Consider the following 23,407-nt stretch of genomic DNA (forward strand, 5'->3'; position numbering starts at 1 on the left):
TAGTTAAGAGTTTAGAGTTTTAGCTTAGATTATTAGCCTAGAGTTTTTGTTTTAGTTCTAGTTTAGTTTAGTTTTAGTTAAGAGTTTAGAGTTCTTAGCTTAGAGTCTGAGCTTAGAGTTTTTGTTGTAGTTCTAGTTAAGTTTATTTTTATTTAATAGTTTAGTGTTTTATCATAGAGTATTAGCTTAGAGTTTTTTTTAGAGTTCTAGTTTAGTTTAGTTTTAGTTCAGAGTTTAGAGTTTTAGCTTAGATTCTTAGCTTAGAGTTTTATTTAGAGTTCTATTTTAGTTTAGTTACAGTTAAGAATTTAGAGTTTTAGCTTAGAGTCATAGCTTAGAATTTTACTTAAAGATGTAGTTTGGTTAAGTTTTAGTTAAGAGTTTCGAGTTTTAGCTTAGAGTCTTAGCTTAGAGTTTTTGTTAGAGTTCTAGTTTAGTTTAGTTAAGAGTTTAGAGTTTTACCATAGAGTATTGGATTAGAGTTTTAGTTTGAGTTTCAGTTAGATTTCTAGTTTAGTTTAGTTAAGTGTTTTGTGTTTTACCTTAGAGTCTTACCTTCTAGTTTTAGTGAGAGTTCTAGTTTAGTTTATTTTTAGTTAATAGTTTAGAATTTTAGCTTAGAGTCTTATCTTAGATTTTTTGTTAGAGTTCTAGTTTATTTTAACTTCAGTTAAGAGTTTAGAGTTTTTAGCTTAGAGTCTTAGCTTAGAGTTTTTGTTGAAGTTCTAGTTTAGTTTAGTTTTAGTTTATATTTTAGAGTTTTATCTTAGAGTATTATATTATATTTTTTTTTATAGTTGAATTTTAGTTTATTAATAGTTAATAGTTTAGAGTTTTGGCTTATAGTATTAGCTTAGAGTTTTCGTTAGATTTCTATTTTAGTTTAGATATAGTTAAGAGTCTGGAGTTTTACCTTAGAGACTTAGCTTAGAGTTTTAGTTTAGTTTAGTTTTAGTTAAGAGTTTAGAGTGTTTTAGATTAAAGTTTTATCTTAGAGTTTTTGTTATAGTTCTAGTTTAGTTTAAATATATTTAAGAGTTTGTAGTTTTAGCATAGATTATTAGCTTAGAGATTTAGTTAGAGTTTTAGTTTAGTTTAGTTTTAGTTAAGAGTTTAGAGTTTTTAGCTTAGAGTTTCAGTATAGAGTTTTTGTTGAAGTTCTAGTTTAGTTTAGATTTAGTCAAGAGTTTAGAGTTTTATCTTAGAGTCATAGCTTTGAGTTTTTGTTAAAGTTGAAGTTTAGTTTAGTTATAGTTAAGAGTTTAGAGTTTTAGCTTAGAGTTTTTGCTAGAGTTCTAGTTTAGTTTAGTTATAGTTAAGAGTTTGGTATTTTACCTTAGATTCTTAGCTTAGAGTTTTTGGTAGAGTTCTAGTTTAGTTTAGTTTTAGTTAAGAGTTTAGAGTTCTTAGCTTAGAGTCTTAGCTTAGAGTTTTTGTTGTAGTTCTAGTTTAGTTTAGTTTTAGTTAAGAGTTTAGAATTTTAGCTTAGAGTCTTAGCTTAGAATTTTTGTTAAAGTTGAAGTTTAGTTTAGTAATAGTTAAGATTTTAGAGTTTTAGCTTAGAGTCTTAGATTAGAGTTTTTGTTAAATTTCTAGTTTAATTTAGTTATAGTTAATATTTTTGATTTTTACATAAGATACTTAGCTTATTTTTAGTTTAGTTTAGTTTTAGTTAAGAGTCTAGAGTTTTTTAGCTTAGACTCTTAGCTTTGAGTTTTTGTTAGAGTTCTAGTTTAGTTTAGTTTTAATTAAGAGTTTAGAGTTTTTAGCTTAGAGTCTTAGCTTAGCGTTTTAGTTAGAGTTCTAGTTTAGTTTAGTTAAGAGTTTAAAGTTTTAGCTTAGAGTCATAGCTTAGAGTTCTACTTAAAGTTGTAGTTTAGTTTAGTTACAGTTGAGAGTTTAGAGTTTTATCTTAGAGTCCTAGCTTAGAGTTTTACTTAAAGTTGTAGTTTAGTTAAGTTTTAGTTAAGAGTTTCGAATTTTAGCTTAGAGCCTTAGATTAGAGTTTTTGTTAGAGTTCTAGTTTAGTTTAGTTTTAGTAAAGAGTTTAGAGTTTTACCTTAGAGTCTTAGCTTAGAGTTTTAGTTAGAATTCTAGTTTAGTTTAGTTATAGTTAATAATTTAGAGTTTTAGCTTAGAGTTTTAGTTAAAGTTATAGTTTAGTAAAGTTATAGTTAAGAGTTTAGATTTTTACCTTAGAGTCATAGCTTAGAGTTTGTGTTAGAGTTCTAGTTTAGTTTAGTTATAGTTAAGAGTATCGATTTTTTAGATTAGAGTCTTAGCTTAGAGTTTCTGTTAGAGTTCTATTTTAGTTTACTTCTAGTTAAGAGTTTAGAGTTTTAGCTTAGAGTCTTAGCTTATAGTTTGTGTTAGAGTTCTAATTTAGAGTTTTGTTAGAGTTCAAGTTTAGTTTAGTTATAGTTAGAGTTATGCTAAAATAGCATAACCACAAAATTCCACAATATTCCATAGAAACACCAAAACCATAGGTTAGATTAGGTTAGGTTTCTTCACGTTTAAGTTAGGTTAGGTTAAGTTAGGTTAGGTTAGCCTACGTACGCATGCGTACGTAGGCTAACCTAACATAACCTAACTTAATCTAACCTAACTTAAACGTGGAGAAACCTAACCTCTAACCTAATCTAACCTATGGTTTTGGTATTTCTATGGAATATTGTGGAATTTTGTGGTTATGCTAGTTTAGACTAAACTTCAACTCTAACTAAATCTCTAAGCTAAACCTCTAATTCTAGGCTAAACCTCTAAGCTATAACTCTTAACTAAAAATAAACTAGACCATAACTCTAAACTACAACTCTAAGCTAAAATTGTAAACTCTTAAATATAACTAGACGAAACGAAACCCCAAATCTAATTAAAACTCTAAGCTAAAACTTTAAAGTAAAACTTAAAACTCTTAACTAAAACTAAACTAGAACTCTAACTAAAACTCTAAGCTAAGACTTTAAGGTAAAACTCTAAACTCTTAACTAAAACTAAACTAAGCTAGAACTCTAACTAAAACTCTAAGCTAAGACTCCAAGATAAAACTTTAAACCCTTAACTCTAACTAAACTAAACTTCAACTATAAGTAAAACTCTAAGCTAAGACTCTAAGGTAGAACTCTAAATTCTTAACTAAACTAGAACTTCAACAAAAACTCTAAGCTAAGACTCTAATGTAAAACTATAAACTCTTAAATAAAACTAAACTAAACTAGAACGCTAAGTAAAACTCTAAGCTAAGACTCTAAGCTAAAAACTCTAAATTCTAAACTATGACTAAACTAAACTTCAACTTCAACAAAAACTCTAAGCTATGACTCTATGATAAAACTCTAAACTCTTAACTAAACTAAATTAGAACTCTAAAAAAAACTCTAAACTACGATTCTAATTTAAAAACTCTAAATTCTTAACTATAACTAAACTAAACTTCAACTCTGACTATAACTCTAAGCTAAGACTCTAAGCTAAAACTCTAAACTCTTAGCTAAAACTAAACTAAACTAAAAATCTAACAAAAACTCTAAGTTTAGACTCTAAGCTAAAACTATAAAGTTATGTAAAGTTTTTAGTAGTAGTTAATGATTTATTGAACTATAAGTTTTGACGTCTCAGAGCTTTGTTTCCACGGCCCAATTAGATCTGACTTCAAGAGATACGAATTCTTATAGGCTGGCAGGGGTTAGAAACTCTTTCTAAGCTGTGGCGATGACAACTTTTGGTGCTTGTAGGGATGAAAAAGCGTGGCCTCTTCTTTCTTGAGCTATCTGGAGATCAGATTCCTTTGGGAGCATTTACCTTGGAGACTGGCGAACTAATTACCTATTATCGGACTAGACTCAGACATATAAGAGAAACAAACACATGTAAAAAGACAATAGATTTATTGAACTTACATGCTTAGTTGTACAGCAACGGGTCACTTCAATGACAATAATGGTGACCGAGATTATTTGCGGTACTAACCGTTTCAGGTCTCAATTGAGATTAAAATCAAAAAACGCATTGACCCCACTCCCAAACGCAGTTCTTTCGTCCTGCGCTGTAAGGGTTGCCTGCCATTGGCTCACGTGCCCCAAGGACGGGAATCCTCGTCCAATGATATCTTTAAGATTTTTCAGATGATTCAGGAGTTCACACAGTTTTTTGCCTTTTAAACTTCCTTAGAAATGTTATGCATTGCATTTTTTTTGCTACAATTATCTTAGCGAAATTCGAACGACTAGCGCCGTTGTCTGACTGAAGCTAGAAATGCAAAATCTCTTATTTTGCTGATTAAGGACATTTCATTTTTGCGACTAGATTTAGCTTAATTATAAGAAATCGGAATTATCTTTAGAAAGGAACTTTATTTTGGTATTTCAAATACATCACATCTTACTCATGGTACATATCACCCTTACCATGAAATAATGACGCCCCATCATTATTAACTGCCCACCATGATTTTTAAAATTTTTAAATTTTTTTTATTACTTTATTTTAAGCCCCTATATAAAATTAAACTACCGGAATCATATTTGTTTTGGTTATATTTCATCTAATATTATAAATATTTTTTTTTTTTTTTTCTATATCTAACAATTATTGATTTTACTTTTCCAATAAGGTTGGGAATATTATAATTTTAAATTATTTTTTTTTTTTTTTTTGCTTTCTATATTAAGTACTACATACTATCTACACAACGTTAAATGAATAACATAATAATATTACACCTAATTCTACTTGTGGTACATACATAAATGATTTATAACAAACAATATTTGGTTCAACATATTCACTGATGACATTAAAACACTTTCACTATTGAAATTTTTTTCATTGTCAAAGCTGTTGGGAAGTAACACATGTAACTTCACATCTATTCATCACCTTTCGTGTCCTTAGTGTACTACACCCTTCTGTTGTAAGTTACTGTCCTTCACTCCTTTTGTCCTGGCAAAAATTTCGAAGCACTTAAGTTATGGTTTCTTCATGGAACAGTTTGAGTCTAGTTGTTTTTACACGGTAAGTTTTCCCTAATAGTCAACTGGGAAATAACCGTTAAATATCGTTCTAATAGTCAACTGAGAAATGATTCTTCCCACTCGAGATGTTGGTTTTTTTCTTCTCAGTATATCATTTTTTTAGGATTTTTGAGGCACATAAAGAATGTATTATTGATTAAAATTTTTAATTTGTGCCTTTTGAAACGGGTTGTCGTCATATTATGGTGACTCTTTTAATATATTGTCTTTAAATTCAACTTCAAACATCTTCAAATATCATTTGACTTCAAATATCGTTTATCTTGTACTTCTCGATGGGGTTCTCAGAGTTAAACTTCAAATTGTCTTTAACTTCAGTTTCAAATATCTTCAAATGTCTTTAAGTATCTTTCAACTTCGAATATCGTTAAATATCATTTGTCTTGTACTTCTCGATGGTGTTCTCAGAGTTAAGGTTCAAATTGTCTTTAATTTATGCTTCAAATATCTTCAAATATCTTTAAGTATCATTTAACTTCGAATATCGTTTATAATGTGCTGATCGATGGAGTTCTCAGAATTAAACTTAAAATTGTCTTCAATTTCGTCTTCGAATATCTTCAAATTTAAATATTATTTAACTTCAAATATCGTTAAATATTGTTGTCTTGTACTGATTGATGGGGTTTTCGGCAGTTAAGTGATTATATAGTTCGTTAAAGCACTTGATACTCAGGTTCAAATATAGTGTTACCTGATACATAATTTGGTTCATGGTCGAAGAAAAGACGATCGGAGGTAACTGTTGTTTTCGTAGACGAAGTTGGGATGAAAGTTGCCTGGATTTATGGTGAGTACTCTTCGCTGGTTGAGATATGATGAAAATAGATGCTACTGGGTCGTATCTGTACTGGGCAGCTCATTGTAATACTCAATGACCAAAGTTTCCATTTAATTTCCTGTAATAAAAATAGCGAGGCAGAATCACACGTTCTTTAAAGTAAATACTCATAGTACAAATAAGTCACGTATTAATTGGGTATATTAATTTCTAAGCTATGAGACAGAATTAAATAAATACATTAATATTGGTACTCACAATGAAAATCTAAAACAGAAATTTCTTCAAATTTGTTTTGATAACGAAAATATCGATATTAAATAAACATAATTTACCCTACATTATTAAGTTTGAGGTCTACTTTTACAATATTTTTTTCATGCCTGCATTGTTCACGCAAGTCCGTGCTATATAAGAAACGCATGTGCAGCGTCATAACCGCACGGTTTTACGCAAACGATACTACAAGGGGGGAACAAGACATAACAAGGACGAGTGGAGACCTCTATACCCACTCGTTTTCTGATGTCTTCCCTATTTCTTGGCTCAGACGGTTTCATGTGTCTCCGGGTTTAACGGCTGAAATGCAGAGGTTCTTAGTCTCAGGATTTTTCCGTAATTGCAAGTCAACATTGGTGCCTCATATTCGCTTTTCGAATAAGGTAATTAGATTCAGGATTTCCAAGCTTGCCTCCGTAGATTCCAGTTAATGCTTGGCAAACAATATAAGCATAATGAAGAACTGACATCAATATCTTTTTAGAAGACTATTGTTTGAGCAAATCCTTCTGCACTAAATAAATAAATATTATATTAAAGTCTTATTAGATTCCGTTAAGCGAGAAACACCTTCACATTACTCGGGAATTCCTTGTGGGTTTTACTTAGTCGCCGTTGGACATTCACAGGGTTTCAATCCATATATCTTAACTGATTAAATGGTTTTAGAATTCTCCGTACTATAATTGAGATGTAATTTCACATCCGCAGTGATATTCTACATATAAACGTACCAATAGGTTTTTTGGTTATAGTTACCAATTTTTGGTTATTAGTACATATAATACTCGATTAATAAACGCCTGAATGAGCAATTCGTAGGCATAAAATAATTAGAATCAGCACTAATATAAAATATTTAATCTAAATAGACGCTTCCGCACTTGTAGTTTCTTGTTTTTTTTTTTTTGATAATATCAATATTGATTAGGGTATGGGTCGATTTTTCATATAAAATACTAGGGGACCTGAGTTAGCGTTGGTAAGATATAACGGGACTGACTTGTGAAAATATGCAACATAAATATGAGCACAATATATTTCATAGATAAAACAATAAAAATAAAGAACATTTTTGTCACAGAACTATAGAACGGTGATCTCTCTGTTATTGTATGTGTCATAGATATAAACTAATGAAATAAAATTTTTTTTTTTCGCCAAGGAGCTAAAGACGTTAATGCCTTTGTTTCTCTTGGGAAGTAATTCTTAAAACAGCTGGAAGAAGCATACGTCATAGATATAATATAATGAAATTAAAAAGCTTTTTTTTTCTCGGAGCTATAAGAAAGTAAACTCTCTGTTTCGCTTTCAAAGCGTTCTGATTCAAAAGAGAAAACTTAACTAGCTCACAGAAGTTTCTATTCACCCTTTAAGTATTGTTTTGACTGGCCCTGATTGGCATAAAAATACTAATTTCTTATACTTTAAGGACTGAAAAATATCCCTTACTACGTTCATTTACACACAAAAAAATTACAAAACAATCATGGGCCTTGAGGTCCTACCTGGGCGTCCCATAAGACTTGGTCCAACGAGAGTTGTCGTTTTCAGTAGACCACTAGCTTCCTACTGTTGGTTATTTTATGTGATCGTAAACGTTTTGACATTACTCGTATTATTTTATTTTTTTTTTTCATTAATATTGACTTGGTTAACTTTTATTGCACACTTTTGAATTTATTATGGTGTTAAATTCATATATTTGAAATTTGTCTTTACGTTAATTAGGGGTATTGACATCTGTCAGGTTTTTTAACAGTTCTACCTGAATGTGTCTTGATTTTCTACGCGGGTTCTTGTGGGTTGCTCTTTTTCGGGGTGTCTATTGAGATAGTGTCAAGAATTTTTTTTTTTTTTTTCAAAAACTCTTTCCCTTTTAATTCAGTTTTTTTACCATGCGCGACTACTGAGGTTGTCCTTGATTTACATGTTTATTTATCTTCTATTTGGTCTGATTCGACTTTAGATCCTTCAGAACTGGCTGCTGACGAGTCCGAATTGGAACTTTTAGAGGTGGTACTTTTTGTTGTATCACCTCCCAGTCCTTCGTAAATTTATACTCCCCTGTATGTAGAAGTTTTATTCCCTCAGTCCTCGCCTTGAGTTTTCAACTCGGGGGTTTTGAAAAATTCTTGAGAGCTTTGTAAGGAATCAAGCGTTTTTGCGGTGTTCCTTAATTGTTTGAAGACCATGTCTTCAGGGGGATGGGGCATTCTTTGCACAAAGGTCTCCCTCCATGAAGTCGACTTTTTAGGTTTGACTTTGGACACAGTTATATCATGATGCTGACCTTGCTGGTCATCATTGGGAGTTTTATTCTCGGGCTATGTACTTTGACTATTTTTAATGGGGAAATTAATTAAATCCATAGCTTCTCGCAGGTTTGTTTTAATTAAGACTTTTAGAGAAGTTTTCTTTACAGTAATACCTGGGGTTTCTACAGCTCTGTTTAATTCTTCCTGTAATGACAGGGGCCTTTCTATTGGTGTTGTGGGGGACACCATATCATCTGGACATCTTGTGGGGGGACCTGGGGTCTAGAGTCTATCTGGGAAAAATTGGGTTTTTGAGGATATTGTATAATCTAAATCTCCTGTGTTTGCCGATGAATTACTTTTTGGGCTTTTTGGTGTTCTTTTTCTTACTGGTGTTTGGAATTTTTTCTCTGGAACAACTAGACTTTCCATAGCCAAGAAATCTTCAAAGTTTTCTTAATCACTTTGCATTTCAAAATAACTTTGTTTAAAACTAAATGTTTTTAGCTCTGCCAGTCTTGACCTAGGGGTCTCATTTTCCGAATCTGACGAATCAGTAGAAGAGGGATGTGAAATCCATCTCTCTGGAAATTTGGCTGTTTTTATTCGGCTTACATGCGCCTTGTAAGTTTTTCCACTATCGGGGTTCTCCATTTTAAAGGTATATTCAGTATCTTACTTTTTGACTATTCTGTACGGACCAGAATATTTGTTTGAAAGTTTTTTTCCTTCCGTTTTCGCCTCGTTCCTTAGGTTCACAAAGTTTCCTATTGTGAAATCTATATACCAAATATCTGTGTTGTTTTGTTCTTTTTCTGGGTCTGTAATGAAATTTAAAAGTTCTTTCAACAATATTTTAAATTTTTTAATTGTCACGTATTTTAATTATCGTTTATAATCTTATTATTATTGTTAAAATTGAAGATATTCAAAAATATCAACATAAGGGATTCTAAAATATCGACCAAAAAATAAAAAAAATTGATTGTCGTTGGTTGTTTCGGAATAAGCAGTGTTTATTACGTTGGTTAAATAAAGTAAGAATTGATCCCAGTCGCTCCTATTTTCTTTAGTATAAATAATTATAACGTTCGAAAATATATTATTTCTGTTTTATATTTTTCCATTAGAGTGCGGACGGTACGGCGCGGTCACCATTTTCTCTATATTAATAAAAATCATTAAATCTTTTGTTATTTTTGCAACAAAATTGCTCCCATTGTCGCTCAAAATTTTATTAAGAAAGCCAAATTGTAAAAATAATTTTGCTAGTGCCTTACTTGTGGCATAAGCACCTTGATTTTTTAATGCTTTTTCAAAAGTAAATCCGGACAAATGATCTACAACCAAAAGAATACACGTATGGCCTCTGCTGGAAACAGGTAAGCCTCCACTTGTCTCATACAGGTCAAAGGAGATAATATTGAAGGGGTACTTTACGACTGGTACCCGTCCCATTGGGTGATTTGGATAAGCTGGGGGGATTTTTCTCAAATTACATGCTTCGCATGTACTTAAAAATTCTTTAAGTTTTGTCAGTGCCGAGTGTACATAAAAGTATTGTTTTAACTTATGGAACGTTTTCATAACTCCTAAATGTCCACCTGTGTCTGAATGAAAATATTCAAATCCAGGCCCTATCAAGTTTTGTGGTAATACAGGTATTATCGAGGTTTGGTTTCTATTTGTCTCAGCAGTCACAATCCTACACAGTATTTCTTCATCAAGGTCTTAGCAAAAATTATCCATCTCTTGTCTAATAGTTTTGAATTTATCCGGTAACTCATCATCATTCACAAAATAATCAATTAGTGCTATGCATATTTCGTATTTTTTTTTCTTTCTTTTTATATTTTCCAAAGATAAGGAATAATATTTAATCTTATTTTCTTTTCCTGCGACTTTGTTGTTCTTTCATCCATGTTTACTTTTAGCATTAATAGCATTAACTTCATTTTCTTCAGTGTCCGGCGGACTATTTCTGGATATCTACTCAAAAAGTCGCAAGCCACGTATTGTATTCCTTTTAAATGTTCTAATTCATAATCTAGGTCTTGGAGTTTCATAATCCATCTAGCTAGAATGCCCGTGGGGTTTTTAAATGTGCACAGGTACTGCGAGCTTTTATGGTCTGATCGTAATATAAATTTTCTACCAATTAAATAATGCCTAAATTTGTCCAAGTGGTAGATAATAGATAATAATTCTAAGTTTGTGGCGGAATAACTGCTTTCGCCCTTTGATAAAGTTTTACTTGAATAGCACATAACTTTTTCTATTTGTTGAGGTGGTCCCTTTCGAGGGTTAGAATTTGCGACAAGGATGGCGTGCGAAAAAATAGCACAAAGGCCCTGCGATAGATTATCGGTGGTAGTGAAGAATTGTCCGTTTTTGAAATCAGTTCTCTATAAAATTGTATTAGACAAGAGTAACTTCGTGAGTTTGTCTTGTGAAGTTCTAGCTTCATGAGTCCAGGTAACCTCATGGGAGTGTATTGTCGTTAATTCTGAGAGGGGTTTCGTAATTTGGGCATAATTGCGTACGAATTTTCTAAAGTAGCCAGTAAGGCCTAAAATTCCCCTTAATTCTTTCATAGTTCTGGGGGGCTTGAGGTTTTCAACACATTTTATTTTATCAGGGTCTGAGGATATCTTTACCTGGGTTACTACTACTCCTAAAAATTTAATTTTGGATTGAAATAAATTTACTTTCTCAGGCCGGCATTTTAAATTGCCTTGCCTGAACTTCTCGAACACCTCAGCTAAAGCTGCCAAGTGTTGCTCAGTGTTTTCCCCCTCGCATATAATATAATCAACAAAATGAATTATATTCCTTAATCCTCTCAACAGGTGCAATAGGGGTCTACATAACGCGCTTGAACTTGTTTTAAGCCCAAATGGTACTCTTAGGTAGTCGTAATATCCATATTCGGATTCTGAAAATACAGTTTTATGGATATCCTTTTTGTCTATATTCAATTGGTGATAGCCTTGGGTAAGGTCTAAAGAGGTAAAAATTTTGTTTTTGCTTGAAATTGAGTCAAGAGTTTTATCTATTCTTGGTAGAAGAAATTTATCGCTAACTACTTGTTTGTTGAGAGCCCAATAGTCTATTACGAGTCTAAGATCTCCATTCTTTTTTGGTACTAGGAATACTGGTGCGCTATACGGACTTATACTTAGGCGTATGATTTCGTTTCTTTCTAATTCTTGGATTTTATTTTTTAACCACTCTTTGTGCTTATATGCTACACGATATGGCTGTTTTGCTACGGGATTACCAGTCGTTAAAAATTAATTCTGATAAAATTGAATAATCCCGATAGAATCTTAAGATGCAGAAAATAAATCCTTAAAATTCCATAATAATTCGCATAATTTTTTCTTAAGTTCCATATCCGTAATATGATCCATTTTAAATTACTTTAAAAATTGCGATTTAGTCAAAGGATATTCGTTATTTGAAGTTTTAATAACTTTAACTATGTTTCGTCTTTAATTTCCCCGTGTATTTAAATAATTTTCCGTTAAAACCTCGATTTGTACTAAACAAGTCACCTTTTTAATTGTAATTGTATCGTTTTCATGGTTATTGGTTACCCAAATAAAACCTTCCACTTTGTCATAGGATATAATCTGGTCCTCACATAACAGATTTTCAGGTATTTCAGACGGTGTCGCAAACCATATTTCTGATTTTCTAGTTATTTGATGGATCAGTTGTGATATCTGAATTTTTTGCATCGGTTTGGGAGGGACTTTTGTTTTCTTTATCGCAAATCCGTAATATTTTTCTTTGTTTTCATTGTTTATTAGATTCATATTGGTGCGATGCTGCGCCATTGCGGCATCTTGTGGAGTCACGTTGGGTTTTTCTATATTTTTCCACCATTCCACTATTTTTTTAATTTCGTTTGACCTTTATTGTCGCATATCTCCTTTTTTTATTTTTGCAGATTCTATACTGTTATTATTTAAATTTACTTGATTTCTGCGATCTCTCTCAGGATAATTGAACAAATTTCCAATTATGCTCTGTCTTTGTGAGACATGGGGTTCAAAATACTTCGACATTATACAACTAGAAATTTTGTTTACTGTTATGTTATCTTCGTAACCTCTGTTACGATTTCTTAAGTTAAAAATTTTTTCCCCCACCTTAACTGGGTATACAAGCTTGTCATGGGCTACGTCTAATAATATTCTATTTGACCTTAGGAAATTTGCCCTTATAATAGCTTCATATGGGAGATTGTCACATATAATAAAATTTGTCATTAAGGTTCTGTTGTCTCTTTTTACGTTTAGACAAATTGACCTTTTCGAGTTTAATTTATGACCTGTAATACTTGTTAAATTGGGAATATTAGTGTTCTTTTTTTGCCTAATGTGCAGAGTTAGTGTGTTAAATACGCAAGAGTTTATGATATTGATAGTAGCACCATTGTCAACCAAGTCCGTAAAGTAAACGTTTTCTACACAAAAACCATTAAATATAGGTAACTTGTTAATAATATCACTACAAGAAGGCACTAGTATTGTTTTGGACCTATTAAATATCCCTGGCACCCTCCGGGTCCAACCTATGTTTCTGAGGGGCCTGAAGCGTTTCCCTGAGAATTTATTTCATTTTTCGGTGCCTGTAATAGATATTCTGACGTATTAGGTTCCTTAGGCATATTTAAGTGATTTACGTCTGCCTGTCTTCGCCATGTATTATTATGGTAACGTGGATGTCTCGTGTCAGTGCCGTTTGCTGGCGCTGTTTGCCAGTGCTGTTGGCTTGTAAAATTTTCATTTCTCATCGGCAAATTTTCATGATTTTTCATGACTCGCCTTGGCGAGTATTTGGGTTTTCAAACCGGTAATTAATTTGCCTGTTGGGGAAAGGGCTATACAAATCTGGTTGGTATGCATTATAAGGTACTGATTGGCGCAATCCCCCCTGGCTATAGCCTATTGAACGACCGGTGCTAAAATTTGTTCTTCTGAACAAATGGTTACCGTAATTTTGCGTATTACCGACAGCATTTCTTGGTATGGGATTGGTGACGTAGTGGCACTCTCTTGCTATGTGGCCAACACGATTGCAGTTATAGCACCTTATTATTGTAGGGTTAATGGACTGAAAACGTACTGTTTTCTGCCTAGCGGGTTCTGGCGTTTTGTTTCTTTGTGCTACTGGGGAGTTATCCCTTGAAAAGAAATTGGGGGATGCTTGATCGCCCTTGAGGATTAGGTTCGCGTTTGAGTCGCCTAGGTTATTTATTTTTGCATTACTATGATTAGCAACCATTTTATCAACTTCGATTAGTCGCTCTACCTCTTAGACTGCAAGATTCAACGTCTAAATATTCTTGGATATTACTACTCTATATAGTTTTGGGGGTAGCCCTTGCAAAAAGGAATTTAGTATGACTTTTTCATACAGTTGTCCAGAACCACTTCCGTATTTTGCTTCTACAGAAATGCGTATATTATCCAGATATTCCCTTATATTTTGTGAAAAATCAAAGTTCACTACTCCATGTTTTAATTTATTTATTGAACTGGTTTCTATAAATCTCTCTTTGAATGCTTTTAACAAGTCATCAACTGTATTTATTGGCAAGTTGGCGTTATTTCCTATGGTATGCTCGACCTGTTTTAGAAAGGTTAAGGCCTGGCCTCTTAATCGTAGTAGGAGCATGTCTTTTAACGCTCCAACGTCTGTTTTTGTTAATTGTACAAACTGGGTCAATTGTATATTAAATTCGTCAATATTTGATTGACCAGTGTATTCCGGGATAGATTTTGCAATCTCTATATTTTTTGCGACTAACTTTTGCACTATTAGTAATTCATTTAGATCGTCCATGTTTTGTTTTTTTGCGTTTATATCAACTTAAAATTTTACTTAACCTATTTTGGGGTAGGCTATTATCTCCTATGAGATATAAGGGGTTCCCTGTCGTAGCCTAGTGGTTATAGGCCTAATCAATTTTCTTATATGTCTGTATCTTTCCAAAAATTAAATTTGAATTACAAAGTTTAAATATCCTAACTAGTTCGCAGTTTTCCTCCAATTTCTGACACGCACCATGTGTTATGTAAAGATTTTACTAGTAATTAAGGATTATTGAACTATATGTTTTGACGTCTCAGATCTTTGTTTTAACGGCACACTTAGATCTGACTTCAAGAGATACGAATTATTTTAGGCTGGCAGGGGTTAGAAACTCTTTCTAAGCTGTTGCGATGACAACTTTTGATGCTTGTAGGAATGAAAAAGCGTGGCCTCTTCTTCTCGGACTATCTGGAGATCAGATTCCTTTGGGAGCATTTACCTTGGAGACTGGCGAACTAATTACCTATTATCGGACTAGACTCAGACATATAAGAGAAACAAACACATGTAAAAAGACAATAGATTTATTGAACTTACATGCTTAGTTGTACAGCAACGGGTCACTTCAATGACAATAATGGTGACCGAGATTATTTGCGGTACTAACCGTTTCAGGTCTCAATTGAGATTAAAATTAACAAACGCATTTACCCCACTCCCAAACGCAGTTCTTTCGTCCTGCGCTCTAGGGGCTGGCTGCCATTGGCTCACGTGCCCCAAGGACGGGAATCCTCGTCCAATAATATCTTAAAGATATTTCAGATGATTCAGGATTTCACACGGTTTTTTGCCTTTTAAACTTCCTTATAAATGTTATGCATTGGATTTTTTTTGCTACAATTTTCTTAGCGAAATTCGAACGACTAGCGCCGTTGTCTGACTGAAGCTAGAAATGCAATTTCTCTTTTTGCTGATTAAGGACTTTTCATTTTTGCGACTAGATTTAGCTTAATTATAAGAAATTGGAATTATCTTTAGAAAGGAACTTTATTTTGGTATTTCAAATACATCACATCTTACTCATGGTACATAAACTCTTAACTAAAACTAAACTAAACTAGAGCTTCAACAAAAACTCTAAACTAAGACTCCAAGCTAAAACTTTAAACCCTTAACTATAACTAAACTAAACTTCAACTCTAAGTAAAAATATAATATTAGAATATAATGTATAACTATAAAATATTAAATAAAATATAATATAACTACAACAACTCTAATCTAAGAATATAAGGTAAAACTCTAAACTCTTAACTAAAACAAAACTAAACTAGAAATCTAAGTAAAACTCTAAGCTAAGACTCTAAGCTAAAAACTCTAAACTCTAAACTATGACTAAACTAAAATTCAACTTCAACAAAAACTCTAAGCTATGACTCTATGATAAAACTCTAAACTCTTAACTAAACTAAACTAGAACTCTAACAAAAACTCTAAACTACGACTCTAAGTTAAAAACTCTAAATTCTTAACTATAACTAAACTAAACTTCAACTCTGACTATAAATCTAAGCTAAGACTCTAAGCTAAAACTCTAACCTCTTAGCTAAAACTAAACTAAACTAGAAATCTAACAAAAACTCTAAGCTAAGACTCTAAGCTAAACTATAAACTCTTAACTAAAACTAAACTAAACTAGAGCTTCAACAAAAACTCTAAACTAAGACTCTAAGCTAAAAAATCTAAACTCTTAACTAAAACTAAACTAAACTAGAACTCTAACAAAAACTCTAAGCTAAGACTCTAAGCTAAAATTCTAAACTCTTAACTAAAACTAAACTAAACTAGAACTCTAACTAAAACTCTAAGCTATGACTCTAAGGTAAAACAACAAACTCTTAACTAAAACTAAACTAGAACTCTAACAAAAACTCTAAGCTAAGGCTCTAAGCTAAAAACTCTAAACTCTTAAATAAAACTAAACTAAACTAAAACTCTAAGCTAAGTCTCGAAGGTAAAACTCCAAACTCTTAACTATATCTAAAATAAACTATAAATCTAAAAAAATAAATAGGAATCTTATCTATTCTAAAACTATAAACTATGATATATAGATACAATAAACATAATCTCTAAGAAAAACTCTCCGATAAGAGTCAAATGTAAAATTCTAAAACCTAAAACAAAAACTAAACTAAACTAGAACTTCAACAAAAACTCTAAGCTAAGACTCTAAGCTAAAAACTCTAAACTCTTAACTAAAACTAAAATAAACTAGAACTCTAACAAAAACTCTAAGCTAAGACTCTAAGCTAAAATTCTAAACTCCTAACTAAAACTAAACTAAACTAGAACTCTAACCAAAACTCTAAGATAAGACTCTAAGGTAAAACACCAAACTCTTAACTATAAGTAAACTAAACTAGAACTCTAACTGAAACTCAAAGGTAAAACATCAAACTCTTAACTAAAATTAAACTAAACTAGAAGTCTAACAAAAACTCTAAGCTAAGACTCTAAGGTGAAACTCTAAACTCTTAACTATTACTAAACTAAACTAGAACTCTAACAAAAACTCTAAGCTAAGACTCAGCTAAAACTCGAAACTCTTAACTAAAACTTAACCAAACTATAACTTTAAGTAAAACTCTAAGCTATGACTCTAAGCTAAAACTCTAAATTCTTAATTGTAACTAAACTAAACTTTAACTCTAACTTAAACTCCAAGCTAAGACTCTATGGTAAAACTATAAACTTTTAACTAAAACTAAACTAAACTAGAACTCTAAATAAAACTAAGCTAAGACTCTAACCAAAAAACTCTAATCTCTTAACTAAAACTAAACTAAACTAGAACTCTAATTAAAACTCTAAGTCTAAGCTAAAACTCTAAACTAAAACTAAACTAGAACTTCAACAAAAACTCTAAACTAAGACTCTAAGCTAAAAACACTAAACTATTAACTAAAACCAAACTAAACTATAACTCTAACAAAAACTATAAGCTGAGACTCTAAGTTGAAAATATAAAATCTTAAGTAAAACTAAACTAAACTAAAACTCTAAGGTAAAACTCCAAACTCTTAACTATAACTAAACTGAACTAGAAATCTAACAAAACTTTAAGCTAAGACTCTAAGCTAAAACTCTAAACTCTTAACTAGAACTAAACTAAACTAGAACTCTAACAAAAACTCTAAGCTAAGACTCTAAGCTAAAACTCTAAACTCTTTACTAAAACTAAACTAAACTAGAACTCTAATTAAAACTCTAAGTCCAAGCTAAAAATCTAAACTGAACTATAACTTCAACAAAAAAACTCAAAACTAAGACTCTAAGCTAAAAACTCTAAACTCTTAACTAAAACTAAACCAAACTAGAACTCTAATAAAAACTCTAAGATAAGACTATAAGCTAAAATTCTAAACTCTTAACTAAAACTAAACTAAACTAAAACTCTAAGCTAAGTCTCTAAGGTAAAACACCAAACTCTTATCTATAACTAAACCAAACTAGAACTCTAACAAAAACTCTAAGCTAAGACTCTAAGCTAAAACTCTAAACTCTTAACTATTACTAAACTAAATTAGAACTCTAACACAAACTATAGGCTAAGACTCTAAGATAAAACTCTAAACTCTTAACTAGAATTAAACTGAAGTAAAACTATAACAGAAACTCAAAGCTAAGACTCTAAGCTAAAAACTCGAGACTCTTAACTATAAATAAAATAAACTAGAACTCTAACACAAACTCTAAGCTATGACTTTAAGGTAAAACTCTAAACTCTTAACTATAACTTTACTAAACTATAACTTTAACTAAAACTCTAAGCTATGACTCTAAGCTAAAACTCTAAATTCTTAACTATAACTAAACTAAACTAGAACTTTAACTAAAACTCTAAGCTAAGACTATAAGGTAAAACTCTAAACTCTTAACTAAAACTGAACTAAACTAGAACTCTAACAAAAACTCTAAGGTAAGACTCTAATCTACAACTCGAAACTCTTAACTAAAAATTAACTAAACTACAACTTTAAGTAAAACTCTAAGCTATGACTATAAGCTAAAACTCTAAATTCTTAACTGTAACTAAACTAAAACTTCAAATATAAGCTAAGACTCTATGGTAAAACTCTAAACTCTTAACTAAAACTAAACTAAAGTAGAACTTTAACTAAAACTCTAAGCTAAGACTCTAAGCTAAAAACTCTAAACTCTTAATGAAAACTAAACTAAACTAGAACTCTAACAAAAACTCAAAGCTAAGAGTCTAAGCTAAAAAACTCTAAACTCTTAACTAAAACTAAACTAAACTAAAACTCTAAGCTAAGACTCTAAGCTAAAGCTCTAAACTCTTAACTATATCTAAATTAAACTAGAACTCTAACAAAAACTCTAAGCTAATACTCTAAGGTAAAATTCAAAACTCTTAAATATATCTAAACTAAACTACAACTCTAACTAAAGCTCTGAGCTAGGACTCTAAGCCAAAACTCTAAACTCTTAACTAAAACTAAACTAAACTAGAACTTCAACAAAAACTCTAAGCTAAGACTCTAAGCTAAAATCTAAACTCTTAACTAAAACTAAACTAGAACTCTAACAAAAACTCTAAGGTAAGACTCTAAGCTAAAACTCTAAACTCTTAAGTAAAACTAAACTAAACTAGAACTCTAACTAAAACTCTAAGCTAAGACTCAAAGCTAAAAAACTCTAAACTCTAAACTAAAAGTAAACTAAATTAAAACTCTAAGCTAAGTCTATAAGTTAAAACTACAAACTCTTAACTATATTTAAAATAAACTAGAACTCTAACAAAAACTCTAAGCTAAGACTCTAAGCTAAAAATCAAAACTCTTAACTATTACTAAACTACAAACTTTAAGCTAAGACTCTAAGCTAAAACTCTAAACTCTTAACTAAAACTAACCTAAACTAGAACTTCAACAAAAACTCTAAGCTAAGACTCTAAGCTAAAAACTCTAAACTCTTAGCCGAAACTAAAATAAACTAGAACTCTAACAAAAACTCTAAGCTAAGACTCTAAGCTAAAATTCTAAACTCTTAACTAAAACTAAACTAAACTAGAACACTAACTAAAACTAGATGGTAAGACTCTAAGATAAAACACAAAACTATTAACTAAACCAAACTATAAATCTAACAGCAACTCCAACTAAAACTCTAAACCAAGACTCTATGGTAAGACTGTAAACTCTTAACTAAAATTATACTAAACTAAAACTCTAGCAAAAAATCTAAGCTAAGACTCTAAGCTAAAACTCGAAACTCTTAACTAAAACTTAACCAAACTACAACTTTAAGTAAAATTCTAAGTTATGACTCTAAGCCAAAACTCTAAACTTTTAATTGTAACTAAAGTAAACTAGACCTATAAATAAAACTCTAAGCTAAGAATCTAAGATATAAACTCTAATCTATTAACAAAACTGAACTAAACTATAACTTTAGCAAAAACTCAAGGATATTACTAGAAGATACAAAATTCTTAAATTTCTAACTAAATACAAGCAAAGCTAAAAATCTAAGCTAAGTCTATAAGGTAAAACTTCAAACTCTTACATATAATTCAACTAAACTACATCTGAAGCAAAAACTATAAGCTAATACTCTAAGCTAAAAAACTCTAAACTCTTAACTAAAACTAAACTAAACTAAAACTTCAACAAAAACTCTAAGCTAAGACTCTAAGCTAAAAACTCTAAACTCTTAACTAAAACTAAAATAAACTAGAACTCTAAAAAAACTCTAAGCTAAGACTCTAAGATAAAATTCTAAACTCTTAAATTAAACTAAAATAAACTATAACTATAACAAAAATTCGAAGCTAAGACTCTAAGCTAAAAAACTCTAAACTCTTAACTAAAACTAAACTAAAGAAAAACTCTAAGCTAAGACTCGAAGGTAAAACTTTAAACTCTTAACTATATATAAACTAAACTAGAACTCTAACCAAAACTTTAGGCTAAGACTCTAAGCTAAAACTCTAAACTCTTAACTAAAACTAAACTAGAACTTCAACAAAAAACTCTAAGCTAAGACTCTAAGCTAAAAACGAAACTCTTAAATATTACTAAACTAAACTATAACTATAACAAAAACTCTATGCTAAGAATGTAAGCTAAAACTATAAAATCTTAACTAAAACTAAAGTAAACTTCAACTCTAACTAAAACTCTAAGCTAAGACTCTAAGGTAAAACTAAACTTTTAACTAAAACTAAACTAAACTTCAACTCTAAGCTAAGTCTCTAAGGTAAAACTTCAAACTCTTAACTATAACTAAACTAAACTAGAACTATAACAAAAACTCTAAGCTAAGAATTTAAGCTAAAACTCTAAACTCTTAACTATATCTAAACTAAACTAGAACTCTAACAAAAACTCTAATTTAAGACTCTAAGCTAAAAACTCTAAACTCTTAACTATAACTAAACTAAACTTCAACTCCAACTAAAAATCTAAGATAAGACTCTAAGCTAAAAACTAAACTCTTAACTATTACTAAACTAAACTAGAACTCTAACAAAAACTCTAAGCTATTACTCTAAGGTATAACTATAAACTCTTAACTATAAATAAACTAAAATTCAACTATGACTAAAACCCTAAGCTAAGACTACAAACCAAAACTCTAAACTTTTAAATGATAATAAACTGAACTTCAAATATATAAAACACTATAAGCTAAGACTCTAAGCTAAAACTCTTAGCTATAACTTAACTAAACTATAACTCTAACTAATACTGTAAAATAAGACTCTAGGCTAAAAACTCTAAACTCCCATCTATAACTGAGGGAAATTTCAACTCTAACTAAAACTAAGCTATAACCCTATGCTAAAACTCTATGCCAATGGGTTAAAGAAAAAACCTAAAAAATGTTGGATAATTTCTAAGTCTAAAAAATTCAGTCTGAAAAAACTTTAAAAAATTCAATAAGCAAGGGGAATGGAAGGCCTCGGTGGGGCTTTGGGGGCGCGGGGGGGGCGGGGGACCTTTGGGGACCGGGGGCTTCCTTCAGGGATGGGATAGGGGGATCGGAGTCCTTTGGGAGCCCGAGGGACCTTTGGGGGCCGGGGGGTTCCTTCGGGGTTGGGTCAGGGGGATCGGAGCCCTTTGGGGTTGGGGTAGGGACCTCACGACACTGTTCAAATGGAACTTGTGTATTATAACGACCACAGAGTTTCACCCTCTTCTAAAACATCTTCTAAAATCATCTTTTAAAATGTCTCTAACTGTTTCGCTGAAATAATTCCTTAAAATGTCTAAAACACTTTCGCCCAAATAACCCCTAAACGTAATTTCTGCGTCTTCTCTTTGTTTTTGACATCCCTGCGCTGTCACATTCGAAATTACTTGGAAACCCTTTCCAGCGTTAATCTCTTCATCTCATAATGTTCCTAGCTTCACTATTAAGGTTTCGTTAGAATATCAATTTATCTCTCCGACTTAAAGATCAATGAAGCCGTATTTAAAAATAGAATATTAATTTATATCTTTAGAGTCCTGTATAATTCCTAGGGAAACAAGTGATGTCATTTATAATTCCCTTTCGTGAATCAATAATCCCTCTTAGAAACAACAAATTAAATCCCCTGTCTTGAATCAATAATTCCCCTTAGAAAAAACAAATTAATTCCCCTTTAGTGAATCAATAATTCCCTTTAGAAACAACAAATTAATTCCCCTTTCGTGAATCAATAAATCTCCTTAGAAACAACAAATTAATTCCCCTTTTGACACGTGATCCTGTTTCCTATTCCTGGATCTTAACATTCGCCCCGAGCGTGCACGTGGCCAAACAACAACAACAAAGCAATTGATCTTGAACGAAGTGTCATTGACCCTATCCCCGTTAGACTCAATAATCCAGAAAACATCCACCAAAGTGAGAAAAACCCTGTTTTTCATTCTCACTGACAAAAACCATAAAACAGACATAAATTGATGTTGACATCCATGAAAAACATCAAATAAATTGACCAACACTAATAACCGTCCAAGAAACATCCATAAAAGTGAGAAAATTCCTGTTTTTTCAAGTGAGAAAAATCCTGTTTTTTCATTCTCACTGACAACAAACCATAAAAACATGCATAAATTATGTAAAAAAGTTGTAGGTGGCAGCAGGGGTGAGGGGTGGGATCAATAGGGGCCATTCTACTCAGTTGAACGTAAAAGATTTTCTAAAATATAGAAGCAGTTTCAGTTTTCTAGTATTTTTGTCTTGTTAAAGAAGTGCTAAGCCAGTATGGTTGCTAAAACGATGTATAAACTAAAATAGGATAAAAAACAAAAATACAAAAGCAAAACAAATGTTGGCCCATCAACGCCTTTTGAAAAAGAAACTGCCACTTTAAAGCGCTAGTTTTGGTACCCCTCTTTCCAGGGGCATCCTGAGGCTCATTTTATGGGGGGGGCGATCTTCGTAAATTTTACCGAATCGCTACCTGATTTATGCCGAATTTTCTGCAGAAATCAAGAATTTTGCTAAATTTCGGCCGATTTTGCAAAATTTCTGTCGAAATTTACCGAACGCCGAAAATGTTGGGGGGCAGGCCCCCCTCGTGACGCCCCTGCCTGTTTCGGAGAGTCTAGTAAGCATATCTGAGTAAGTATTTAAAGAGAGTTGTTTATTTACTCGATCTTCGAGTTTTGATCCCCTTTTGGCAAGCTAGGTTCGTAAGTTTTGCTTTTCGTGCTTAAAAATATACATTCGTTTTTAGCATTTGTTATTCAATTTTAGCATTTACAAGAAAGTGGGGAAGATGATTCCGATCATTCTGACTTATCAGATGATGAATTACCTGATCTGTTTATTCCTGGTGATGCTAAGGATACATGCGTTCTTGAGGTAAGAATTTTTTTCTTGTTATTACTTTTCTTGCGCTTTTCAAGTTTTTTGGCTTATGAATTCACTGGACTAACTCAACTACACGCTACAAAGGACTATACAACTTCAGCGTAAAAAGTAAGGGGCTGAGTAAGGGGCAGCCACCCTCGTATATGGAACAGTCTCTGTTATTTCTAAGTTTTAACGTCGCTCTTTACTTTCATTGGAAAAAAAAATGTTTGTTTTTTAGTTGTAGAAAAGGTGGCCATGTTTGGTCTTGGTTTTTGATCAGATAGGATATATTTCTGGTTCATCGCTAGACCCCGATTCCCAGATTTTGCCAGTATACTCCGGGAACAAAACCT

The 23,407-nt window shown here is 31.7% G+C and overlaps 1 protein-coding gene across 1 annotated transcript in view; it reads left to right on the top strand.

Annotated features, from left to right (window-relative positions):
* LOC148941036 (C2 domain-containing protein 5) overlaps window positions 1-23,407 on the top strand; it is a 290,635-nt gene that overhangs the window by 121,575 nt on the left and 145,653 nt on the right. The window contains exon 13 of the mRNA XM_089105147.1: window positions 22,956-23,063. Coding sequence (XP_088961273.1) covers window positions 22,956-23,063 — 108 coding nt within the window. The remainder of the gene's footprint in view (window positions 1-22,955; window positions 23,064-23,407) is intronic.

Source organism: Artemia sp. Qi Xiang Cuo, chromosome 19, assembly GCF_049724085.1.
Source record: "Artemia sp. Qi Xiang Cuo chromosome 19, ASM4972408v1, whole genome shotgun sequence".
Classification (NCBI taxonomy): domain Eukaryota; kingdom Metazoa; phylum Arthropoda; class Branchiopoda; order Anostraca; family Artemiidae; genus Artemia; species Artemia sp. Qi Xiang Cuo.